At 42.3% G+C, this 22,936-nt stretch overlaps 1 protein-coding gene across 1 annotated transcript in view; it reads left to right on the top strand.

The window, feature by feature from the left end:
• The window catches only part of SLC25A13 (solute carrier family 25 member 13), a 192,660-nt gene that overhangs the window by 146,921 nt on the left and 22,803 nt on the right, over positions 1–22,936 (top strand). The window contains exon 14 of the mRNA XM_066238405.1: positions 14,945–15,085. Coding sequence (XP_066094502.1) covers positions 14,945–15,085 — 141 coding nt within the window. The remainder of the gene's footprint in view (positions 1–14,944; positions 15,086–22,936) is intronic.

Raw genomic sequence — 22,936 nt, 5'->3', positions numbered from 1 at the left:
AAATCATTAAATGATTCTAGTAGTCATAGTCAAAATAGACATGTATAACAGGCAGAGCCCCAATGTGAACATATTTGACAGGTCTGTAACTTAATTGCTTTTTAATGTCAGTCAAACACATTCTACTTCAGTTTCTTGGCCGGGCTTCTATAGGCCTATTAAAACCCTGTGACAGCGATTTTCAACCAGTGTGTCATGGCAGACACACCCCGGTGTGCCACAAGAATTTTTCAAACATGCAACACCTGACTGTTTAGTCAGGGGCGCTGACCTCTTTTCCCTCAGATTGTCAAATAAAAAAATGACAACAGCCAACACAACAGTAACCGTATGGTGTGAATAAATCAAAATTGTACCTTTTTGTGTATGTGTCAAATTGGCAAAAAAATATTTGTTGGTGTGCCACAGAATTTTAGCAGTTAGTGTATGTGTGCCATGACATGAAAAAGGTTGAAAATCACTGCCCTATGAAGTTGAAAATATGAAACTTAATATTTGTAAAATATGTAAACGGTGTCGCCTTTTTCTGCCTTACCATGTAAAGAAATTAAGAACAAGAAACTTCAACTTGGTATCTGTCTCAAAAACAATTAAGTGACAATCTATTCTTTTTTTCAAAGTTCTTAAAAATGTGATTACAGATTTTTTTTTAGCTTAATTTACACCCCAAATCACAGGAAAACATCCTGTACTGCTTTATGTTCAGATGTCTGCGTTTATTCATGGTCTAACTAGGTGTGCATTAGTTTGCTAGCGCTGCCATGACAAAATCCCACAGAATACATGGCTTCAATAACAGAAATTTATTCTCTCTCACTTATGGAAGCTGGATGTCCAAGATCAAGGTATTTGCAGGTTTGGTTTTCTTCTGAAGCCTCTCTGCTTTGCTTGCAAGTGGCCATCTTCTCGTTATGTCCTCACATGCTCACCCCTCCATCTGTGTGTTGTCTGTACCGTAATCTCCTCTCTTATAAGGACTCCAGTCGCATTAGATTAGCACCCACCCATATGACCTCATTTTACCTTAAATTACCTACCATATTTCCCCATGTATAAGACACACCCAGTTCCAAAAAGTTTGGGGTCTGAAAGCTGGGTGTCTCTTATACAGTGGTTGTGGCATTTCAAATGCCATAGATGGAACTGAGGACGAGACAATATATAAAGACAGTGATTCATCGTCCGACACAGATGAGGACAAGCTAATGGATTGGAGTTTTGACAGTGATGAGGAGTTGTATGAATTTTATGATGAATAAAACTTGAGTTCAATAACTTTATGTAATACATTTTTTTTTTCAAATTTCAGGCCCCAAAATTAAGGTGCGCCTTATACATGGGAGCGTCTTATATGTGGGGAAATATGGTATTTAGAGGTCCTACCTCCAAACAAAAGTCACATTCTGAGATACAAGATTAGGACTTCAACACACAAATCTTGGAAGGACACAATTCAGCCCAAAACACTAGGGGTAAAGATAAAGGTTTTGTTGTTGTTTCCCTCACTTGTGGCGCGGACTCATTCCTAAATACAGAAGCACGATGCCCGCTCTTGTGAGGGCACTGAGTCCGTAGCTTACCATTCAGAACTGGTTTGAATGAGTGGCCTCTCAGCCTCATGCCGCTCAAATTTGCCAGCTTCTCCGTGAGGTTGTTTAGTGCCTGTCTGTAGTACTCATGAACATCAGTTAACTACTGTTGAGCATGGCATTTTGTCTAATTTACCCACTGCTGTTTGCTGAATATGTTTTGTTCCTGTGATCTTTATATATGATGATAATACCTGTAGTACATACAGATTATTTTCATGTCTCCATTTATCAGTTACAAGAGAGTAAATGAAACATGTCAAAGGTTAGATTTTGTAAATCTTTATTTTCCCATTTATTTAAAAATCAAATACTATCATTACTTGAATATTCATTTTATTTTATTTTAAATTTATTTTACTTATTGATTTTTCTTTTAGAGAAAGAGGACACATGAGAGAGAGAAACATTGATTTGTTGTTCCACGTATTTATGCATTCATCAGTTGATTCTTGTGTGTGTCCTGACTGGAGATTGAACCCATAACCTTGGTGTATTGGGGTGATGCTCTAACCAACTGAGCTACCTAGCCAGGGCCGAGTATTCATTATTCATTGTATATATAATGAAAATCATTAGACATTTACTAGTGTAGACGTTTTTTGCAGTTAAATTTTATTTGTATCCAAATAATCACAATAATGTGTTTGGGTTTTAGCTTTAAAAAAGTCATATTCCGTAACTTCATATTAATTTATTTTTGACACAAGTAAGCACAGATTTTAGAATGTCAGTGCGCAATTAGATATTCTTAGCATGTCATTTGTGAAAAGCACTTTCAATCTAAGTACATTCAATTGAGCATAATTAAAATATCAAGATACATATTCTTCATATACATTTTGCCACTTAATTTTTTAAGTAGCTAAAAGTATCATGTGAATTCAAATTAAAGAGAAGTGATTAAATTGCAGTTATACTTAAAGCTTTTAGTTTAAAAAATAGCAGGAATTACACTATGTCTTAAAAAAACACTACTGTTTTCTGTGGACAGCAGGTTGATGATGAAATTGATATTTTAAAATGTAAAACTGTTAACTATTCTCTGCATATTCTCAAGACTTGCTTAGAATGGTTTGGGGGGGGGGTTGGGGAATCATAAGAAAGTGTGCTTTTTCATCTTGTGGGTTTGTTTGACTCAACACCCCAGGACCCAAGGAAAAATGTTTATAGATACTATTATGATTAGTAGAGAGCACTGGAGGAAGGCTGGTTTAGTCCATAACAGGTGAAAGAAAATGGTTTATGGAGACATAGGAACTGAAACTTCTACACTCATTCTTTTGGTAATGTATTTGGATGAAATTTTACACTGAAATTTCCTGTGGTTATAACAATGAGCAGTCAGCCTTGGCAAGTCATTTTTAAGGCACATATAACTTTACAACGTACTTGTTCACAATTATCAGATCTAAAGTATATGTTAAGATCATTTCTGAGAAGGTCACTGTTCTTGGGGTAGAAAAATTGGGCAGTACATTAAGATTATGTTGCTCTAAATATTTGATATCTTGAAATTCTTGTTTTTAGAAAAGAAATAGGTATGCCACTTGCCACAGTAAAGTGACCTATGCAGAATCAGAAGGGTTCACAATGAAGTAAATCTTGATGTCGCATGGCGAGAGGAATTAGGGTGGCAGAACTATGAGAAAGCAGAGAAGGAATAAAGGCTAGCAGGAGCCATCTGGACACTGAGCAAAAGCTTTGACAGAGACCACACTTCTGGTTCTTTGCAGACTGTCTCTCTAGCCTGTTTCAGAGAGGGGATAATAGAAGAATAAATAAACCTGTATTTTACTTCTAGCCATGAGAACTGTATCATGGGAAAGATTAGAGCATTTGAGAGAATGATGCTTTGTGTCAATAGACCCCTATTCATTTGAGAAGCCTGGTGCTTGGGTTTCCTGCTGACATAGTTGTAGCATCCACTGTCCCATTTTCCTTTCTGTTTGCTCTTAGCCCTCCAGGATGCACAGGCGAATTTATAAAGATCATGGACTTCAGACAGGAATCAAAACAGCTAACACTGTCATATGGAGATGGGAACTTTCATTTGTATTGGTAGCAGGATGAGGCATCCAGCATCCACTTGGGATAGCTTTAAAAGCTCCGCAAATTAGAAGTTGATCCTGACCATTAAGGGTAATTGTGTTGCCTTCACTTCTAGCAGCCGTGTTACCTGGTCAGAAGAATGTGCACTGTGCGTCGTTTTCAGCAGTGGGGAACCTTTTGTGCTACACCCAGTTTTGTCTCCCTCTCAGTCCCTTTTGTGATGGTGGTTACATTTTCAAAGTGATTTGCCAGTGTCAGGGGCAGTCCACCCCTGAAGGGAACAGCAGAGCCCAGTCCCACAAACACAGTCATTTTACCAGGTCCTATAGCAGGGCACAATTAACCATTTCTCAGTAACATAAGGACTTCAAAGTTGAAAATGCCCACAATTTATTGAATGTCAGCTTAAATTTAATAAAATGCAATCAACAGTTTACATCTATAGAGATGTTTGCTTGAAACCTATGTACTCTTTTTTTTTTTTTTTGCTGAGAGGAGGGAAGATACTGAGGCAGACTCCCACATACACCCTGACCAGGACCCACCCGGAAACTCTGTCTGGGGCTGATGCTCGAATCATCCGTGCTATCCTTGGCGCCTGAGACTGATGCACTCCAACAGAGCTATCATCATCCAGGAGCTTCAACTCTGGTATCTTCAACCACTGGGTTCACACTCGAACCAGTTAAGCCACTGGCTGCAGGAGGGGAAGAGGGAGAGAAGGAGGAGGAGAAGCAGATGGTCATTTTTCCTGTGTGCCCTGATTAGGAATCGAACCCAGGACATCCATACACCAGGCCAATGCTCTATCCACTGAGCCACCACCCAGGGCCAAAACCTATGTACTCTTATTGATCAATGTCACCCCGTTAAATTTAACTTCAAAATAAAAAAATTCAGTGAATTTAAATAAGAACTATCTGATTACGTTGAGCTTTACTACCTCACCTATCACTTTCTCTTTCCCCCTCCTTTTCTGCCTGCTATCGCTACTTCCTGCCAGTCCTCCATGTAACTGTTCTTTCCTCAGAAAGCAAGTTTTAACAGACAGGTTTCTGGGGAAAAGAAAAATTTGAGAACTCATTTGTACTGGTGTTAAAGGAATTTGGGCCTGACTTGTGCTGGCACAGTGGATCAAGCATCGACCTGGAAATGCTGAGGTCGCCGGTTCGAAACCCCGGGCTTGCCTGGTCAAGGCACATATGGGAGTTGATGCTTCCAGCTCCTCCCCCTTTCTCTCTCTCCCTCTCTCTCTCCTCTCTAAAAATTAATAAATAAAATTTTTAAAAAAAGGAATTTGGTAAGTTAGGTTCACCTAAACAGTTCTGTCCTATATTTATTAATAGTAATCAATACCACTGATTGAGCATTACAGCATGCTGGGTACTGGGGCAAGTGCTTTAAGGTACATGTTTTTGTTTAGTCCTCATATAGTCCTGTAAATAACAGCTAGAATATGTGCTCCACGAGGGTGCGGGTCTTTGTCCGTCCTGTTCACAACGACTACAGAGTAGACACACAGTCAATATTTGTGAAAAGCATGAAGAGCGTGAATGTCAGTCTGCCCATTGTACAGATGACTGAGTGGGAAGTGGGTAGGGTGAAACGTTTGCCGAAGCACAGGCTGTCCACGGTGGGGCCACTGACTCCTGGCAGTGCCCGCATTTCTTCCCCCAGTGCTGCGTCAGGCTCTGTGTTGACAGTTGGTGTACACTGCCACGTGTATTCCTCACAAGGAGTCTGGTGACTGGTGCGAACTCTGTGGTCCTAGTGAGCAATCTAAAGCCATAGCAAGTTTGAGGAGCTGCCCCAGCTCACGGACAAGGAAATGAGAAAGCCTGGGTTAAATCCAAGTCTATGAGACTCAGTTGCCCCCGTCCTGAGCCAGTATGCTATATTTAGGTAAAACTTGCACCAGTATAATTATTTTGTAAGCTCATTTGAGTGACATTAAAAATATGTACTAGTTATACATGTCTGGGTCTGAACTATTCCTTAAGGATTCCGGCTTGGCATGATTTAGGGATTTTACTGCCTAACGGTATGGGGCTTTCTTCTGATTTATTGCCTGATCTACAAAGAAAAACATGATGCAGATGATGAAAGTCTAATATATTGTACCTGGAAAAAAACCCACAACTCTCTTCCATATTTCTTGCTGTACATTAGTGTTTCTGAATCATGCATTTCTCTCTTCAGGGCAGAGTCTCTCCAAGTCACAGGAATTCTAGTCCAAGTGATCAGATTAATGCAAAATGCAGGCAGATACTCTGTTGGAACAAGAAAGAAAAAAACTAGAAACGATTATTTTAAAGCACAGGCTTTTTGACACTCAGCAGATGAACATAATGGTTCCGACTTGGGTAAGGAATGAGGCCAGCCTTGGACTCAGATCCCTCTTCTCTGCACAGAATTCTGCACCGTTGTGTCCTCATCTCCAGAGTAGCAGGAGGAAGGGACACCAGAGTCCCCCGCTGGGCTGTCTTTCCCTCTGCTGGGAGGCCTCATAGATCAGGGACCCTCATTTGAAAAATACAGACATTGCAAAAAATCCTCACAGAGCTGGTCGGAGAGAATTCCCTTCCCAGCCGTTGAATTTTATGCAACAAAATCTTGACCTCCCATTGTACCAGTGAACTCCCAGACTCTTAGATTCCTCCAGCTCGTAGGACCTCCTGGTTGACTGTGTGTTCTAGGAATAAAGGGTAAGAAGACAACTTTGAGAAGCAAGAGGTGACAAAGGCTGGAAACTCTCCCAGAAAGATGGAGTTACTGTATTCTGCTTCATAGCCTATGGGACTGATGCAGAAATGGATCAAAATCTTCCCCTTAGTCAAAATTAGAAAACAACAGCGACCCGGGATGCTCCTAGATATGCGAGTTGGGCAGAACGGGACCCCTGGCTACACTGCAGGTGGAAGGAGGTGGCCTCTCCCACTGACCGTGCCACTGCACAGCACCCCCTGTACTGTATACCTTTTCAAGAAACTCAATGACCCTGCGTGTCTCGAGTCTTTCTCTAGTCTTGGACTACATTTGTAAAAATCACTGACTATATGTATTTACCTATACTGACGCAAGATTCTACACCAGCGGTTCTCAACCTGTGGGTCGTGACCCACAGGTGGAGAACCACTGTTCTACACAGAACTTTTTGTTCAGAGCACTCCTGTTTAAACATCTTTAGGAAACCTTGTTGAAATTTTATTTAGGAAGATTGCATTAAACTTTAAATGAATTTATAGACAAATGGACACCTTTATAAGGTTTATGGGAATATTGACATTTTTATTTTTGCATTTTAAATTACTGGCAAATGGACATCTTAACAACATTGAATCTCTCAGTCTAAGTATAATACTTGTTTCTCTAGTATTCAAATACTTATGCCCCCTTTTTTAAAAAAAAAATCTATATATTTAAAAATTTTAATTATATACACTTCATGTTAGGTTATTCCTTATTAATGATTAATGCCACTTACCAAAAAATGTTCATCTGTAAGATATTTTGGGATAGCAGTTCCATATTGTTTCTCTAAAGATATATAATGTTTCTGACTGTCAGGTTCCGTTAAAAAAAATGCTACAGCCCTGGCCTGTTGGCTCAGTGGCAGAGTGTCAGCCTAGCGTGCAGGAGTCCCAGGTTCGATTCCAGGCCAGGGCACACAGGAGAAGCGCCCATCTGCTTCTCCACCCCTCCCCCTCTCCTTCCTCTCTGTCTCTCTCTTCCCCTCCCGCAGCCAAGGCTCCATTGGAGCAAAGTTGGCCCAGGCACTGAGGATGGCTCTATGGCCTCTGCCTCAGGCGCTAGAATGGCTCTGGTTGCAACAGAGCGATGCCCCAGATGGGCAGAGCATCGCCCCCTGGTGGGCATGCCGAGTAGATCCTGGTTGGGCACATGCGGCAGTCTTTCTAACTGCCTCCCTGTTTCCAACCTCAGAAATATTTTTAAAATTAAAAAAATTTTTTTAAAATGCTACAGCCCTGGCCAGGTAGTTCAGTTGGTTGGAGCGTCATCCCAATGCACCAAGGTTGGGGGTTTGATCCCAGATCTGGGTGCATGAAGGAGTCAACTAATGAATTCATGAATAGGTGGAACAGTATATTAATGTTGCTCTCTCTCTAAAATCACTTTAAAAATAAAATAAAAATAAATGTTTTATATATATATATATATATATATATATATATATATACATACATACACACACACACTTTTGTCACAGTGATGTTAATATGTAAGACTAATAGAGAAAGCAATAAAATGTTCTTGTTTAGAACTGGTAGTAGCCTGGGTACAAACCCACCTTGCACTGACCCTAGTTATTCCTCACCTCCAGTCCCTTGCACACAGTAGGCTTTTAGAGGACCCGCTATGGAGCTGCGTGTGGCTCTGTCCCTTGAGCAGGTGCAGAGGAGCAGCCCTGAGTAGTGTCTTCCCAGCTGTTTGTTTTGAGTTGAGGGATGGAATGTGTGAGCAAGTGCCCTGGACACATCTTTAGATGTCATTGAGTACTTGGTCTTGTCTTGTTGGAGATCAGACTCACTTGGTCCTAACATCTCTGTAGCACCCGAATATAATGTCACCATTGAATCTGAGTGGTCTTTTGTTGCACTGATTTGGTTTATGCTTTAGAACTTTAGTCATGGTTCCTTGTGCCAAAACCTGATCTATTTGATTCTTTATATTTCTTTTTCTTTTTTTTTTTTATCTTTAAAGCATAAATGGTAAGAACAACTACCTGTGGTCAGTGTCTGCTCTGAAGCAGTATTATCCCACAATTAAAGTAAATCTGCAGGCTTCACCAAACACCTTCCACAGAACCTCATCATCCCTAGCTCTGTTTTATCTCTTCACTCTCCCCTCGATCTTTTCTCCTTATAACCCTAAGTATCAATACAATTTCATTCTACTTTGCTTGCTTCCATAAATGACTACCGTTTTTCCTCTTTCCCTCCTCTTGAAAGCATGAGTTACATATACTTTCTCTCATTCCTTGGCATCCAGTTTCCCATCTTTCCAGTCACGGATCATCCTGTGTGCTGGACTTTGCCTCCCCAGGTCAGCAGACATTGTTGACAATTCTGCCATTGGCCTTCTCTCTCCGGAAGCCCCTTGCTGGACTCCCGTGCCTGGATTACTGTGCCCTGGTGTGTAGCTGACTTCACATCACTTCCTCCCACGCTGTGTCACCTCCAGCCTTCAGTTAGCACAGGTGGGATGGCGCCCTCATCTGTGTCTCAGTCCTTAACTCCCACTCGCCCTTCCATTGCCCTCTGTATGTGTCATGTAGAGCAGTGGTCCCCAACCCCCGGGCCGCAGACCGGTACCAGTCTGTGGGCCATTTGGTACCGGTCCGCAGAGAAAGAATAAATAACTTAACATTATTTTTGTTTTATTTATATTTACATCTGAACGATGTTTTATTTTTTTTAAATGACCAGATTCCCTCTGTTACATCCATCTAAGACTCCCTCTTGACGCTTGTCTTGGTCACGTGATAGATTTATCCGTCCCACCCTAAAGGCCGGTCTGTGAAAATATTTTCTGACATTAAACCGGTCCGTGGCTCAAAAAAGGTTGGGGACCACTGATGTAGAGTACATACCCTCTGTTCCTGTTACACAGGTGCAGAACTTCTGGCCTTCCCCACCTTGTCCCATGTTTAGCAGCCAAGCCCTATTGCTCGCTGTTGCATCCATTTCTGCCTATCCCACCCCGCCCCCTCATCACCCATGTAATTGTTCTAATTCTGGCCACCTAGTTGCTAAAACCTTAATTGTTATTACTGCCTCAGGGCTACACTCTCCCTAATACACTCTCCCCTCTGCTGGCTGTCTTCTCTCTGAGACGGACATGCAGGTAAGGATACTCTGGTTCCTAAACTTTGTTTACCAGCTGTGGGCCAGCCACAGGCACTCACGTAGGCACCATCTCCAGAATGCAACCTGTTTTCCAGAGTAGCATCTAAGCCTTCCATGATGTGTCGCTGGGAGTCTTCCTGTCAGCCATATATTTCATCCCCCTCCCATGCCATCTGGACCAAAGGGCCTGATCGAGTCTCCCTTATCACTGTGACAAGTAGTGTAGGGCTCAGGCCCTGGCATCCAGCAGGTCCAGGTCGGTCCAGGCTCTGCCTTCCCAGCTGTGTGACCTCAGGCAAGTTGTATAACCTCCTTCTCCCCTTTCAGCCTCAGTTTGTACACTTACACAAACTGAAATTGTATTACTCGTTACCTTACAATATTATGAGGACTTAAAGAAAAAACTCTTACAAAGCTCTTAGCGCAGTGTCTGGTGTACATAGTAAGCACTCAGTAAATGCTAGTGAATGATAATGTTGATCTTACCATAATCGTCATCCTTATTAAAATTTCACTGGACAGATACGATGCTGGCTCTGTTTGCCTATATGTGTGGGAAACCCTTGTCAGTGTACCTTTGTGCCATTTCCTGCCTAGATTTCCTGAACCCTAATCTCACTGCAGTCAGCCATAGGTGTGTCATTTTGTATGTTCCACCTCCTCCCCAGATCAGCCCGGCCAGCAGAAGTCTTGCCAGTCTTTGAATCGCCCTGGCAGTTTGACTTCAGCTCTTAATATAATTCTCTTTTCTCACGTGCCATTTCATCTCCATAGGGCATGCATGTATCGGAAAATTCTTCCCTCTGCTTGCTGGCTATGTAGACCTGGGTAAGTTGCTGTAGGAGTTTGCTAGGGCTGCCCTCACAGAAGAGCGCAGGCTGGAAGTCTGAGATCAAGTTGTCAGCAAGGTGGGTTTCAACTGAGGCCTCTCTGCTTGACTTGAAGATGCCGCCTTCCCTCTGTGTCCTCACGTGGTCTCTTCTCTGTACAACTGCCTGTCTATTGGACACTGATCCTATTGGATTAGGGTCCACTCATGATCTCATTTTACCTTAATTACCTCTTTGGAGGCCCTACCTCCAAATATAACCACATTCCTAAGTTCTGAGAGGTGGTGCCTCAATATATAAATTTTGGTAAAACACAGTTCAACTCATAACAGTTGCTTTAATCTTTCTATGCCTCAATTTCCTCCTATGTAAAATCTGGAAAAAAAATACCACTTGAGTGGACTGAAGATCTATATATAATACATGCAAAGCAATATCCCAGTAGCCCATAATGGATGCTTATTGATTATTTATTTTACTCCTTTTTCAAGCTCCCTGAGAACAGAAATGCTTTCTCACTCATCTTGTGTCCTTTCAGTTCATAGGACAAACTTTGAACATGATTGCTTATAAATATTTGGTGAATAAACAGATGGATGAATGATTAGGTAACAGAAATGAGTCTGCAGTGGGCGTGTGCATTTCTCTTTAGACAGATCCAGATACTAGGTAGTAACTAAAACTTCAGTAACAGAATATTCCCTGAAACCTGTAGGGAAGTCAGTGTCCCTGCTGTAACTGTAATAGGCCCCACAGAGCCAGTCCTAGTATGGAAAATCTTCCCCTGTCCTACTTGCCTCTGACTTCAGAAAGTCACAGTTTTGTGACAAAATTGCACACACACGCGCACACACACAAACCCAGTCTCTTCACACAGCCAGAGCTCTCAAGTGATGAGGGACACAAAGACATTGTGCACAATAGGTGTTCCTGTCCGTGGATTCGGCTGTCTTTGATCTCTGCAAAGGAGATCCCGGGGGGGAGCTACTGTGAATGGATAATAGACCAGGAGCCAGAAGAGCAGCCTGCAGTGTGCTGCTCCATGATGGAGTGGTGGTGATGCCCAGACCCCACGCATCTGATGATAAGCATCTTCGCCTGGTGCCTCGGAGTCTCATTTCCTTCCAGCTTGACTCCAAAGGACCCATTCATCTCTGGCACCTCTACAGTGTGCCACTTGGAGTCTGTAGGTTCTTTCTTTCTGAACCCACCAGAGGTGACGAGTACATCATTATTTTTTCATGGTATCGCTGCACTCTTTCTTCCCACTGCTTCTGTTCCCTGCGGCTCTCTGGGGTGGATTTGACTTTTGTATCATCCTTAGCGATTAGAATTCACTGTGTTATACTAAAAGAAGTGGCATCTATCGTTTGGCTTGGAATTAGGGAGTTGACTATAATTTCTTATTTCATTGTATATAATGTTAAGTTTTACAGGCATTAGTAAAGACGTAAGATAATGAAAAAGACATCAATTCTATACCTAAGAATTATGCCCTTTAATAATGGTACCACTTGGATATGCGCAAAATGTTTATTATGAGATCAGGTGTAAAATATATAAAAGTTACTCTGTGGAAGAACACTGAAGACTGGAATTTGAAATCACAGCTTTCAGTAAGCCTGTAAAGCAGTCTCAGAGTTGAAAGGGATCCTGGAGTCGCCGTAGTGAACTAAAACAATTCTCAGCCTGACCTGTGGTGGCGTGGTGGATAGAGCATTGACTTGGAATGCTGAGGTTGCCAGTTCAAAACCCTGGGCTTGCCCAGTCAAGGCACATACAACAAGCAATCAATGAACAACTAAAGTGAAGCAACTATGACTTGATACTTCTTGTTCTCTCCTCTCCTCTCTCTGTAAAATCAATAAATAAAATTTAAAAAAAAACAAAAAACAATTCTCAGCTCTCACTGCACATTTCATCAAGTAGGAAAACTTTTCAAAGCGCAGATGCAGAAATCCTCATTCACTTTGTCTGGAGTAGGGTCTAGCAGTCATCATTTTTTGAAAGCTCTTGTAGTGATTTGACATGCAGCCAGGAAGGAGAACCATCGATTTAGGAGCTAGAGGAAAAGAAACCAACGTGTTCGGTGTCACTGCTGTGTCTTGGGCGCTGTGCTGGCTGCAGGACAGCCACCGTCTCTTTGGGCCTCAGAAGTGGATAGTTTGGGAGATGAGGGCTGAGGCTCAGTCTTCACCTGCACGCTCCGCTGCCTCCTTACCTGCTGTGGGTGGGACTTGGTGAGTATGCATTGCGCTCCTGTTCGGTTCTCCAGGAAGATCGATGTGCACTGACTGCTTCCCACGCTACCCTTGGTGGACACCATCTTACCTGCTTTTGAGCTTTCAAAACTCAGCCTCAGGCTACTTCCAACTCGGCAATTCTGCCCACATAACACAATTTTCTTTTTCAATTTTTATTCAGTTTTGCAATGGAGAGTGCAGGTCCAGAAGCACAAACATGACCTTTGCTGTGCCCTGAGCAGTGTGACTAGACCAGGTCCATGTCATCCCTTCCTCCTGCCACCCTTACGCAGCCCCCTGCATGTCACGTGGAGAGGGGCAGGCACAAACCCACAGGAGACTCCAGGGCTGTAGCCGGCAGGGTTGGTTCCCCTGCCTTCCTGCAGGGGGCAGCAGCGCGGAGCAGCGAGGCTGCTGTGGGCCCGGGAGAAGTGGGGGCAGAATGTCTCTCGTGTGGACCAGAAGAACACAGCAGCCTCCTTTCTACTTCAGAAGGGCCTTTCTTGGACCTTTGGATGAATCCAACCCAGGTGTTTTCCTACCAAGAGCAACCGTTTGCTCCCCCTCCTTAATGTCACGTAGGAGAGATGAAGGTGATGGTAGGCACAGGCACGCAGTCTGTGTGGCCTTCTAGACTCAAGAGAGTGCGGTGCCTTCTGAACGGTCTTAATGTCGGTGAGAAGAGGAAAATCTCAGTCTTTTAAGAACAAGTGTGTCTTGATTAAGGTATTAAGTTGGTAAAAATAGAAAAACAATTTGACTTAGTTAATGAATGAACATTTTTCTTTTCTGGGGAGGTTAGCATTGCCATGTATGTTAAATAAGTTATGCAGAAGTTATTTATTTTTCCTTCTAGAAGTAATACATGATCTAGGTAGAATAAATTTTTGTAAAAGCTGAAAAGAAAATAAACCATTTTTAATGTACCACCTCAAAAGCACTACCCCGTGTGTCTGTCTCCTCCACGTGATGCCAGGGCAGCGCTGGGGAGCTGTGGACGTGCATTTAAACATACAAGAGTTTTCCCTTCACTTCACATAGTGAACATTTTCCACAATATTTTTATTGGCGAGATAGAATCTCATTGCACGACATACTCAAATTCCTTTAATCCGTTCCTTACTATAGGATATTTGTGTTGTTTCTAGTTTTTATTTCTAGGTATTATAAACAGTACTTCAAAGACCATTCTTGTAGCTGGTTCTGATTAGTACAGGCCATTTTGTGAGGACCTGTAATACATTGGTTAATAGGATCAAACGCCTCTAGCAAGAAGTAGTTTGGGTTGATACCGACCCAAATGGTGCCTGTTACTGTGATGGCCTTTACTCAGCTGTAAGATGTCATTACCGTGTCTGTGGTCCAGCTCGGCGTTCACTGCATAATCAAGATTCTGAACTGTAACTGTGTGTCAACCTGAGTTGGAATGATATAAAAATTTAATATATTTGTGACAAGGAATAACAAGTTGAAGTACAGTAAGAAAGAATGTAATTGCTTAAGATAAATATAGGCTTAGCTTCAAAATAGCTAGCTTAAAATTTCCCTTATAGTGCACTTTAAAGATTTCCACTGATGATCTTGGAGGTGTGGCACCCAGCCATTGCTGGAATAAAATAACACACATTGTTCAAAGTTTGGGCCATAATTGATTTAATGCATATTTTTACTACTTTGACATTCATCTTATGTGAAAAGAGTAATTCTATACACAGGTAATACATAAATAAAATTATAATAATATGTAACTCCAGAAAATAGTGTTTGATGATCGGCCTGATTTTTTTAAGAGAAGGGAAAAAAAATAATAGCTTTCATCTTAAGTTTACATGTTTTCTGGCAAGATCTGAATCATTGACAAAAGCATGAAGCCCGTCATGGGAGAGCCTGTGTCCTCCCTGTGCCCTCCTATTCTGCCAGGAAGCTCTGTGTCTCTTTATTTGCATACTCTTTGATTTTCATTTTGTTGCTGCCCCTGTGTCCTTGGCTTTGAGCCCTGTGGTGGCAGCTGATTGCCCTTCAAGGAATCTTTGTCATTTTAGTGTGAGGGCTTTGGTGAGGCCAATAGAAGTCTCTCTGGTTTTTGGCAGTGTCTCTGGTCTTTGCCCAGTTTCATCCTCTTCAGGAAGGAGATAGGGCCTGTTTACCCAAGGTCCCCCAGGTAGTATCTGTATTTTCATTCAAGCTCATAACCACTAACTGTTCTCATCAATGGGACAAGGATTGAAACTACAGTCTCTCGAGGGTAGACTATTCAGAGCTCCATTGAGGATAATCATGCGTCTCTTCCTGAACCATTTTACTATCACCCTATCTGGATAATACATTTTTTTCTTTTTTTTTTTTCCTTTTTCTCATTTTAGGCAGGAGGTTCCCAGGTGATTTTCACAAATCCTTTGGAAATCGTCAAAATCCGTTTGCAAGTGGCTGGGGAAATCACCACTGGTCCCCGGGTCAGTGCTCTGTCTGTCGTGCGGGACCTGGGACTCTTTGGGATCTACAAGGTAACTTTTCTTCTGGTCATTTATCTGACCATGTGCAAACTTCTTAAACTAGTAACCGCTCATCAGCATGAAATTAATTCCTCACATTTCTACACCTAGCTTGGTGCATTTGCTACATAATAAAGATTATATGTAGAAGACGTTCTGCTGGAGCCCGTAGGGCACCTTCATGCCAATTAGAAGGAGGTGCCCCTTTCTGCTATCCACCAAAAAAAAATGCACAAATTAAGGATGACTGTGATGTGAATGATGCCCACTAGTTGTTGTTCAATGTCCAGGTCTTCATACAACACTGGCTAGAGCCTTATTTGAGTTTGTTATTGATACACAAACCTAATTCTCGATGACTTCCATGAAGCATAGATGCAGGGATCGCAGAGCACCATCTTCCAGGAGCTACGCTGAGCTCAGCTTAAGGAGAAACAAACCCTCACCAGATCAAGAACCGATTTTCTGATCCTGTACATCCCCGGCCTGGCCGTGTGTATGGCTTGTCATAATTATGTTGAATCTTAACTTTTTTTCATTAAGGAAATAGTTTTTCAGAACGATTGGGAAACCAAACTTTTAGAAAATACTTAAAATTTGTTATTTATACTCCTCTACCAAAGAAGCTTTAATGGAATATATTAGAATTTCTTCATGTATATTGCTTTAGCAAACAAGGTATTCACCATTTTTCAATGAGATGATTCAAAAAACTGTTTCACAGCCAGCTTGTATAACTAAACCTTTAGGGATATAGGATGAGAAGACCAATGTCTACTTAGAATAGTTTTTATTTATTTACATATAAATATATAAAATCACATTCTAAAAAACTAATATTGCTTTCCTTCTATACACACATATCAAGAAATAGTTTATTAAAATTTTTCATAGGAATTTTGAACCAGTGTCTTTTTCTTTTTTCTTTTAGAAATTAAATTTAATAGGGTGACATTGATCAGTAAGAAGAGTACATAGGTTTTAGGTAAACATTTCTATAGCATTTGAACTGTTGATTGTGTTGTGTGGCCATCACCCAAAGTCAAATCATTTTCCGTCACCATATACTTGTCCCTCTTTACGCCCCTCCCCCACAGCCCCCTCCCATGAACCTGTGTCCTCATCACCACTTAAGCTACTTTGTGACTCGGTTGCTCCAATGATCTTGCAGAGGACTTTGTCTTTATCCCAAGCTGACAAGACTCAGCATTTCTGGGCCCTGCCCTGTGCATTATTGTCCCCGGAAGTTTTATCCCACAGACCCCTAACGTGAGGACAGATGTTTTCTTTTCTCTTGTTCCCAATGCATCCTGTATGGATCTAACTGGTCCCATAATGTAACAGTTTATTGCTTTTTAGAGTGAATGTTAAATGCCTTGTTTTGATAATCAACACAGCATTTGCAAGATCCTTCCCCTAGGAATTTTACCCGTTTTCTTTTAACTCATGTTTGCAGGTAACCTTGGTAAATATGTGTTAGTGATAACTGAGGTTGTTTCAGGTAAATTTGCCTTCCCCAAAGGGTAATCTGTACTTCTCAAAGTCAAGTGAGGGGAAGAGTACCCCATGATCTGAGACTTTGTAAGGATCAAATATAATGGACATCTTTTATAGGGTTAGTTTTAAGAGGCGGTGGGGGGGGTAAAGTACTTGCCTTACAGTTTAGATTCTCTGGTGCTTTGGAATGAACATGCTGATTTTTCAAAGTAGCACTTTAAATGCTCAATCTGTGAGTTTTTGCAGTGGAACACAATATTCTAGCTGTGTTCACTTACCAAATCATTATCCAGCTGTAAGAAATAAACAGTATTGTCATGAGGCGTAGCATCGATCATCTGGAGAGAAAAATCATCTCCCTTTCTAAATGTTGAGGCTCTCGCAGACTGTAACACGATGTAGCAGCATGTCATTCCGACACGCTGCCAAGAAGTCTTTCAACAGGTTGTCTGGCAAAAAACACTTAGGTACTGTGGCAGTGACTGCTACTGAAATGTCTAGATGGAGAAAATGGCAGAAACTTGGTTGCTGACGCAGAAACAGAGACTGTTAAATACCTGCAAACGATACAAAACGGAGACTTCGTCCTTTTCATCTTCACCGGGTTTCATAATCTTAATCCCCTTTAACACCCCCTGGAAGTAGTTGGTCTCCTGATTTTGTAGTTAGGAGAACAGCGGCTGCCAACCATGGTATCTGAACCGAAATTGAGGCTCAGAAGTTTCTTGTTTCCACTTTTGTGCTAAAATTGCTTTCCTGAAATGAGCAGGATTGCTCAAGTTTGAGCAAGAGACCTCTCCCATATAAAGTTAGGTTAATTACTAGTCTGGTGGTTTAATCGAGTTCAGAGGCATTCCTCGGGGCTTGGTGCCGCTTTGGGTGCATTGGTAATTACCAAGTGAAGTCGCTAAACACTTTGAGCTTCTGGAAGCTTGATTTCTTGCGAGAGAGTGATCAGGCAGCCCCCTCCTCTCTGCGGGTCATCGCTGTCCTCGGCTTCACTTGCTATCATCCTAGCTCGCCGTTCTGTTCAGCCCGATCGCTTATCCCATTGACATTAATTATCACAACTTCCAGCCTCAGGTCTGGTGTCCTGCGACTCTCATCTCTGGGCTCCCCTGCCTCACCCCACCCCTCCTCGCTCAGAAATCCCAATCCAGGGTCTTAGGGGCATCACGCTTTCGGCTTTGCTGTGTCCGTTATGTTTTTGTTTTAGCACAGCACTGTTTAGTAATATGCTTTTCACTTTCTTGTCTTGGTTGGGGCGAAAGATGCAAATGACCCAGAGTGACCGAATACCTTTAAACCTGGTATGCCTGCCTCCTCCTGGGTTTTTGAAAAGAAGGCTCCTGTCCTGGTTTTAGTTGGGACAGGTAATCTTCGTTCTCCTTCCCTGGGTCCTTTTGTGTGCTGTTGTTAGCATGACAATGCAGGACCCGAGAGGGGGAGTGGTTGGCTCTGTCTTGTGTGTTTAGGCCTGCAGTGCTTAACCTCACCTAAATTGGACTTAACCTGGCTTTCTATTTTTCTCCTGAATTGACTTGCAAAATACCCCTACTATTCTGTGACTCCCCAGTAAATGGTAATTAGAACACTTGCTTTAGAAATACATTTACAACTGAAAACAAAAGTGGATGTGGTAAACATTTCACATTCCTGAGGTTAGAAATAGCTATAGTGAACTCTGTAAACAAAGCCCCCTTTGGTAACATTGAGAGAGGTTTAGTTACAGCACATAGTAGGTAGGTGATTGAAGTAGAGGCAGAAAGAAAACTGCCTTTGAAAGAGCATTTGGTATATAATGTAGTTTTTAAAAATCTACAGCTGTACTGCTTTCTTAAAGCATATATGAGGGTATGCTCCCCTTTCTCTAGGTAACTTCTGTTTTATTACATAAGCCCCTAGCACACAAGGTAAGTAAAATAAATGGTCATAGAAAAGAAAGTGGTTGGTATTGCTTGCACTTGTGAATGTTACCTTTTCTATAGGAACCAACAAAGCTTTAATGAGGAGACAGATTACTTACACCTTAGGAATGGAATGAAATTTATTATTTAACATTAAATGCCAGCACAGCTAATAAAGGCTAAAAGATGCTTTCTTAAGAAGCAAAGGACCAGTTTATGCCTCTGAGAGGTCAAAAAGTGGTCAGGGACAGAATGTCAGCTGGGATCCATGACACATTGTTGAAAGTCATTTTGGGGTTGTTCCCCAGCGTGGCACATTGGCTGTAGCCTGGAAATTCACTCCGGAATATGGGCCGTGTCTACTGTGTTCTAATCACAGGCCTTTGTCCCGCTGCATTTGAGAGTATTAAAATTTATTTCCATATACTTACACACATGTTGTGCATTTCATTCACTGTGTGTGTATAAATGAGTCACTGGAACTACTGTCCATAAAATCAGAAAGCAAGTAATGCTATATGTTCCTGATTATTCTATTTCCCTCAAAGGGATATTTTTCTTTTTTTTTTTTTTAGTAAAATACAAGTTCATGTTTCAAAAAAATTAAATAACTCAAATGTCTGAAAGTAAAATTCTCTTTCCCCTTTAATCCCTTGTTTTTTATATGTCTTTAAAAAAATAGACCTTCTACTTTGATCAATATTTACCTCTCTCCTCCCTCCCTCCCTCTCTTTCTCACCATACCAATATTGTATTCATATCAATATCAGTCTTGTGTGTGTGTGGTTTAACAAAAATAGTATCTTTCTAAACACACTATATACTTTAAAGCTCTTTCCTCATTTTATTTAATAGCTGTATAAAATATTGAAAGTATTTTTTTAAGTATTTTAAGCAGTTTCTTACTGGTGGGTATTAATATTGTTTCTAGTTTGGGAATATTACAAGGAAAGACAAGGTGAATATCCTTACATACATTTTGACATACTTCTGTGAGTATATACCAATGATAAATTCCCAGCAATGAAAATGTTAGCTTGTGGGGTGTGCGCATTTTTTAGTGTTTAAAGATTTTGTCAAACTGCATCAGTTTGTCCATTTTATTTTGGTAACATGTAAGTATATAAGAAACATTTCTTCATTTAGCAGCTTTCAAATAAAATATCCATTTTTTGAACTAATGACCCCACATGACAAAAATAACTGTTGAGTCATTACTTTGAGGACATGGTACCATGCTGATTTTCTGACACCAACAGACATTATATGGGGTTCCAGCCACCACCGTGGCCGTTCTCACCTTCTCCCCACGTATGACTCTCACCTGCACTGCTGGGAAAGCCTCCTCATGGGTTTATTTTGACTCTTGTCTCCCAAAATCCATTGGTCCCACAACAGCCAGCTTGATCTATTTAAAATGTAAATCAGATTAATTTATTCAGTCAACACACTTCCAATCAAAGCTGACTATATGCCCTGTTCTAGCCATTTAGGGTGTGGCTGTGAAATCCAGGTCCCTGCTCACACTTTGGCGGGCAGAAAAAGTCAGCCATCAAGACAAATACATGACATCAGCTGGTGCTAAGAGCCTTGAAGAGGAAGAAGACAGGTGGGGGGAAGTGTGGAAGGGCTGCGGCCCGCTAGACTTGGGCGAGGCGGGCACTTAGAGGGTGGAGAGGGACGACATTCTTGGATGAGATGGCATTCGAGCAGGAACTGGAGGAAATGAGAAATCAGTGTGCCCTACAGAAACTGTCTCTTATCCAGCAGCTTCCTGTTTGTTGCACCTAGAGCAGAGCCCAGCTCCTTCCCTGCTGGCCTCACCTGTCCACCCTCATTTTGTGCCCCTTTGACTCCACTGGCCGCACTGGCTGCCTTTCCAGCCCTCGGACGCTCCAGGCTTATTCCCACTGGGTTTTCAGTCCACCCGAAGGCTCTTCCCCTCATGTCTTTGCTCACCAGATGTCTGCTCAGAAAGACAGCAGGTCACTAGCTGTCATATTTCCTCTCCCACCCTCTACAGGGCACCATCACCATCTGGTGTTTTCTTCTGTGTGGGTGTGTCCCTTACCCAGGGTGCACTTTCAGCCGGAGACCTGTCTTGTTTACTGCTGCTGCTTACGGTTTCTGGCACATAAGTAGACATTTGATGAGTATGTGTTGAGCCAGCAAAGGGTAAGCAAAAGCCAGGTGTTTCCAAGTTATAGACAAGGACGTCAGAGCACTGAAAGTGAGTGGGTTGGCAAGTAATAACCAAAGAAGATCATGGTATTGGGGAAGCCGAACATAAAGAAAGGAGCTAATTATACGAGAGGTCGCTTTTCCAGTTTCAGACACGTCCATTCATTCACCATGCAAGCTCTACCCAAGGGGGCATGAAAATAAATCAGTAACGCATGGTTCTGTAAGGAGTTCACCTTCTCATGGGGCAGCCAGGCAAGGACACGGATCCTTGGAATATGATGCCTGTGGGGCCGAGAAGGCTGTCTGAGGGATGTGCACAGGACCCTAAGGGAGGTGAGCTGACACAGAGCAAGAAAGCCAGGAGGCTTTCTGAAGAGAGCTGGTCTTGAGAGATGGGTCGTAGTTAACCAGGCTGGGGTGGGGGGCAGATGGTGGGTCACATTTGTGCTGCTATGTGGAAGAGCAAGACTGAAGGCTGGGAGGCCAATTGGAAGATATTGGCTGGGCATGGCATTGCCCTAAGCGAGGGCTGTGATGAAGGAGATAGAGCGGGGAATGGACATATTTGAAGGATGTTTGTGAGTCTCACAGTGTCTTGGAAAATTATGGGAAGTGAAAAACAAAGGAAAATCAAATGATGACTCAGATTTCTGGCTTTAGCCCCTGAATGGATGGTGCTACTTTAAATATTAGCATTTCATAATATTTGAGAAGCTGCAAGAATCCTAACAAGAACTTCTATCTGATGTTACCTTTATAATTGAGGAGTGGAAACCCGGAAAACTTAGGAGCTTTAACTAGATGAGTTAGGAAGGCCAGGGCGGGGCTGAGATGAGACTCTCCTGACTCCTTGTCCACTGTTGGCTGACGCTGCCATATTGGATGTAGGACGAGAGCCTTGTCCAAGGGATGAGGACTAGCGATGCTCTCTGAAGGGTCATCTGTATGCATGAAGCTATGGGAGAGGCTGAGATCTCCAAGCGAGTGAGACACCAGTGATGGAGCCCAGAGACCACCCATATGTAGGTGGCAGAAAGAAGTACATGTGGAGGAGCAGCAGAAGCAGCTGTCAGGTGGAGACAGCAGTGCGTGGGCGCTGGTGGAGGGGAGGAAACCTCCGTGGGAGGAGAGGGAGGAGTGTTGTATCAGTGCTACAGAGACCACGGGCAGTGAAGGCCAAGCAAAGGTCTTTGATCTTTAAAGGTGGAGGTCAGTGATTATTTTTTGTTTTTTTCTTTTTTTCATTTTAGAGAGGAGAGAGAGAGAGAGAGAGGAGGAGCAGGAAATATCAACTCCCATAGGTGCCTTGACCAGGCAAGTGCAGGGTTTCGAACCGGCGACCTCAGCATTCCAGGTCAGCGCTTTATCCACTGCGCCACAGGTCAGGCCTCAGTGGTTATTTTTAAGAACTCATTTTAAATAGAATGGTGGCAGTTGAAACCTTATGAGACAATATTAGCAGCTACAACCCACTAACTTTTACTGTGAAAGAGAAAAAGGGAAAGAGTACAGCGACCGAAAGAAAAGATTGAGTCGAGCGATAATGTTAGGAAGAGGAGGAGGAGGTGGGAAGACTTATTGTTTCTTTTCATTTTGTTGGGAGAACCATGTCTCTCTCCACAGAGTGGAGAAAGAGTCACTAAGCATCTGAAGATGGCAAGATCCAGTATGGCGGTAGGACTTTCAGGAAGGACGCAGAGACAGAGGGGTTTTTTTTTTTTTTTTAAGCTCCAAGTTACAGCTGAGGAAAGGTAGGCTTGATGGGTTTAGGTAATTTGTCTAAGGTCACATACTTTGTAAGTAAGTGAGAGGCCAGGTTTCAAACTCAGTGCAGTCTCTTTGAAACCTGAGCTTCACGTGAAGCTCTGCTGAGCCAGGCAGGGGAGAGCACATGCCTGATGACTCGGGGAGTTTAAAAGCAAGGTTGTGTGCTAAGAGGGTTTGGTGCCGCTGCTGACAGTGAACGTGCTCAGGAAAGGAAAGTGACAGGGATTGACATGACACTAAACATTATGAATGTGTAATAGCTTAGGCCAGGATAGGTATATGATTGGCTTTCCTACTTGCTTTTAGGACCCAATGCTATTTTTAAATGTTAGATATTAGAGGAGAATGACTCGATTTTGCTTTGTTTTGTTTTTTAAAATAAGAACTTGGTACCTTAGATCTTATATCAACTCTTCTTAAATTGTAGAAACTTGTAATTATTTTATCCATGGTGAAGCAGGAGGGTCCTTCTGTTTTCCCAAGTCCTATCCTAGTTGCCAGGGTAGCA

This window comes from Saccopteryx bilineata, chromosome 7 (genome assembly GCF_036850765.1).
Source record: "Saccopteryx bilineata isolate mSacBil1 chromosome 7, mSacBil1_pri_phased_curated, whole genome shotgun sequence".
NCBI classification, from domain to species: domain Eukaryota; kingdom Metazoa; phylum Chordata; class Mammalia; order Chiroptera; family Emballonuridae; genus Saccopteryx; species Saccopteryx bilineata.
This window is presented reverse-complemented; position numbering and strand designations above follow the sequence as displayed.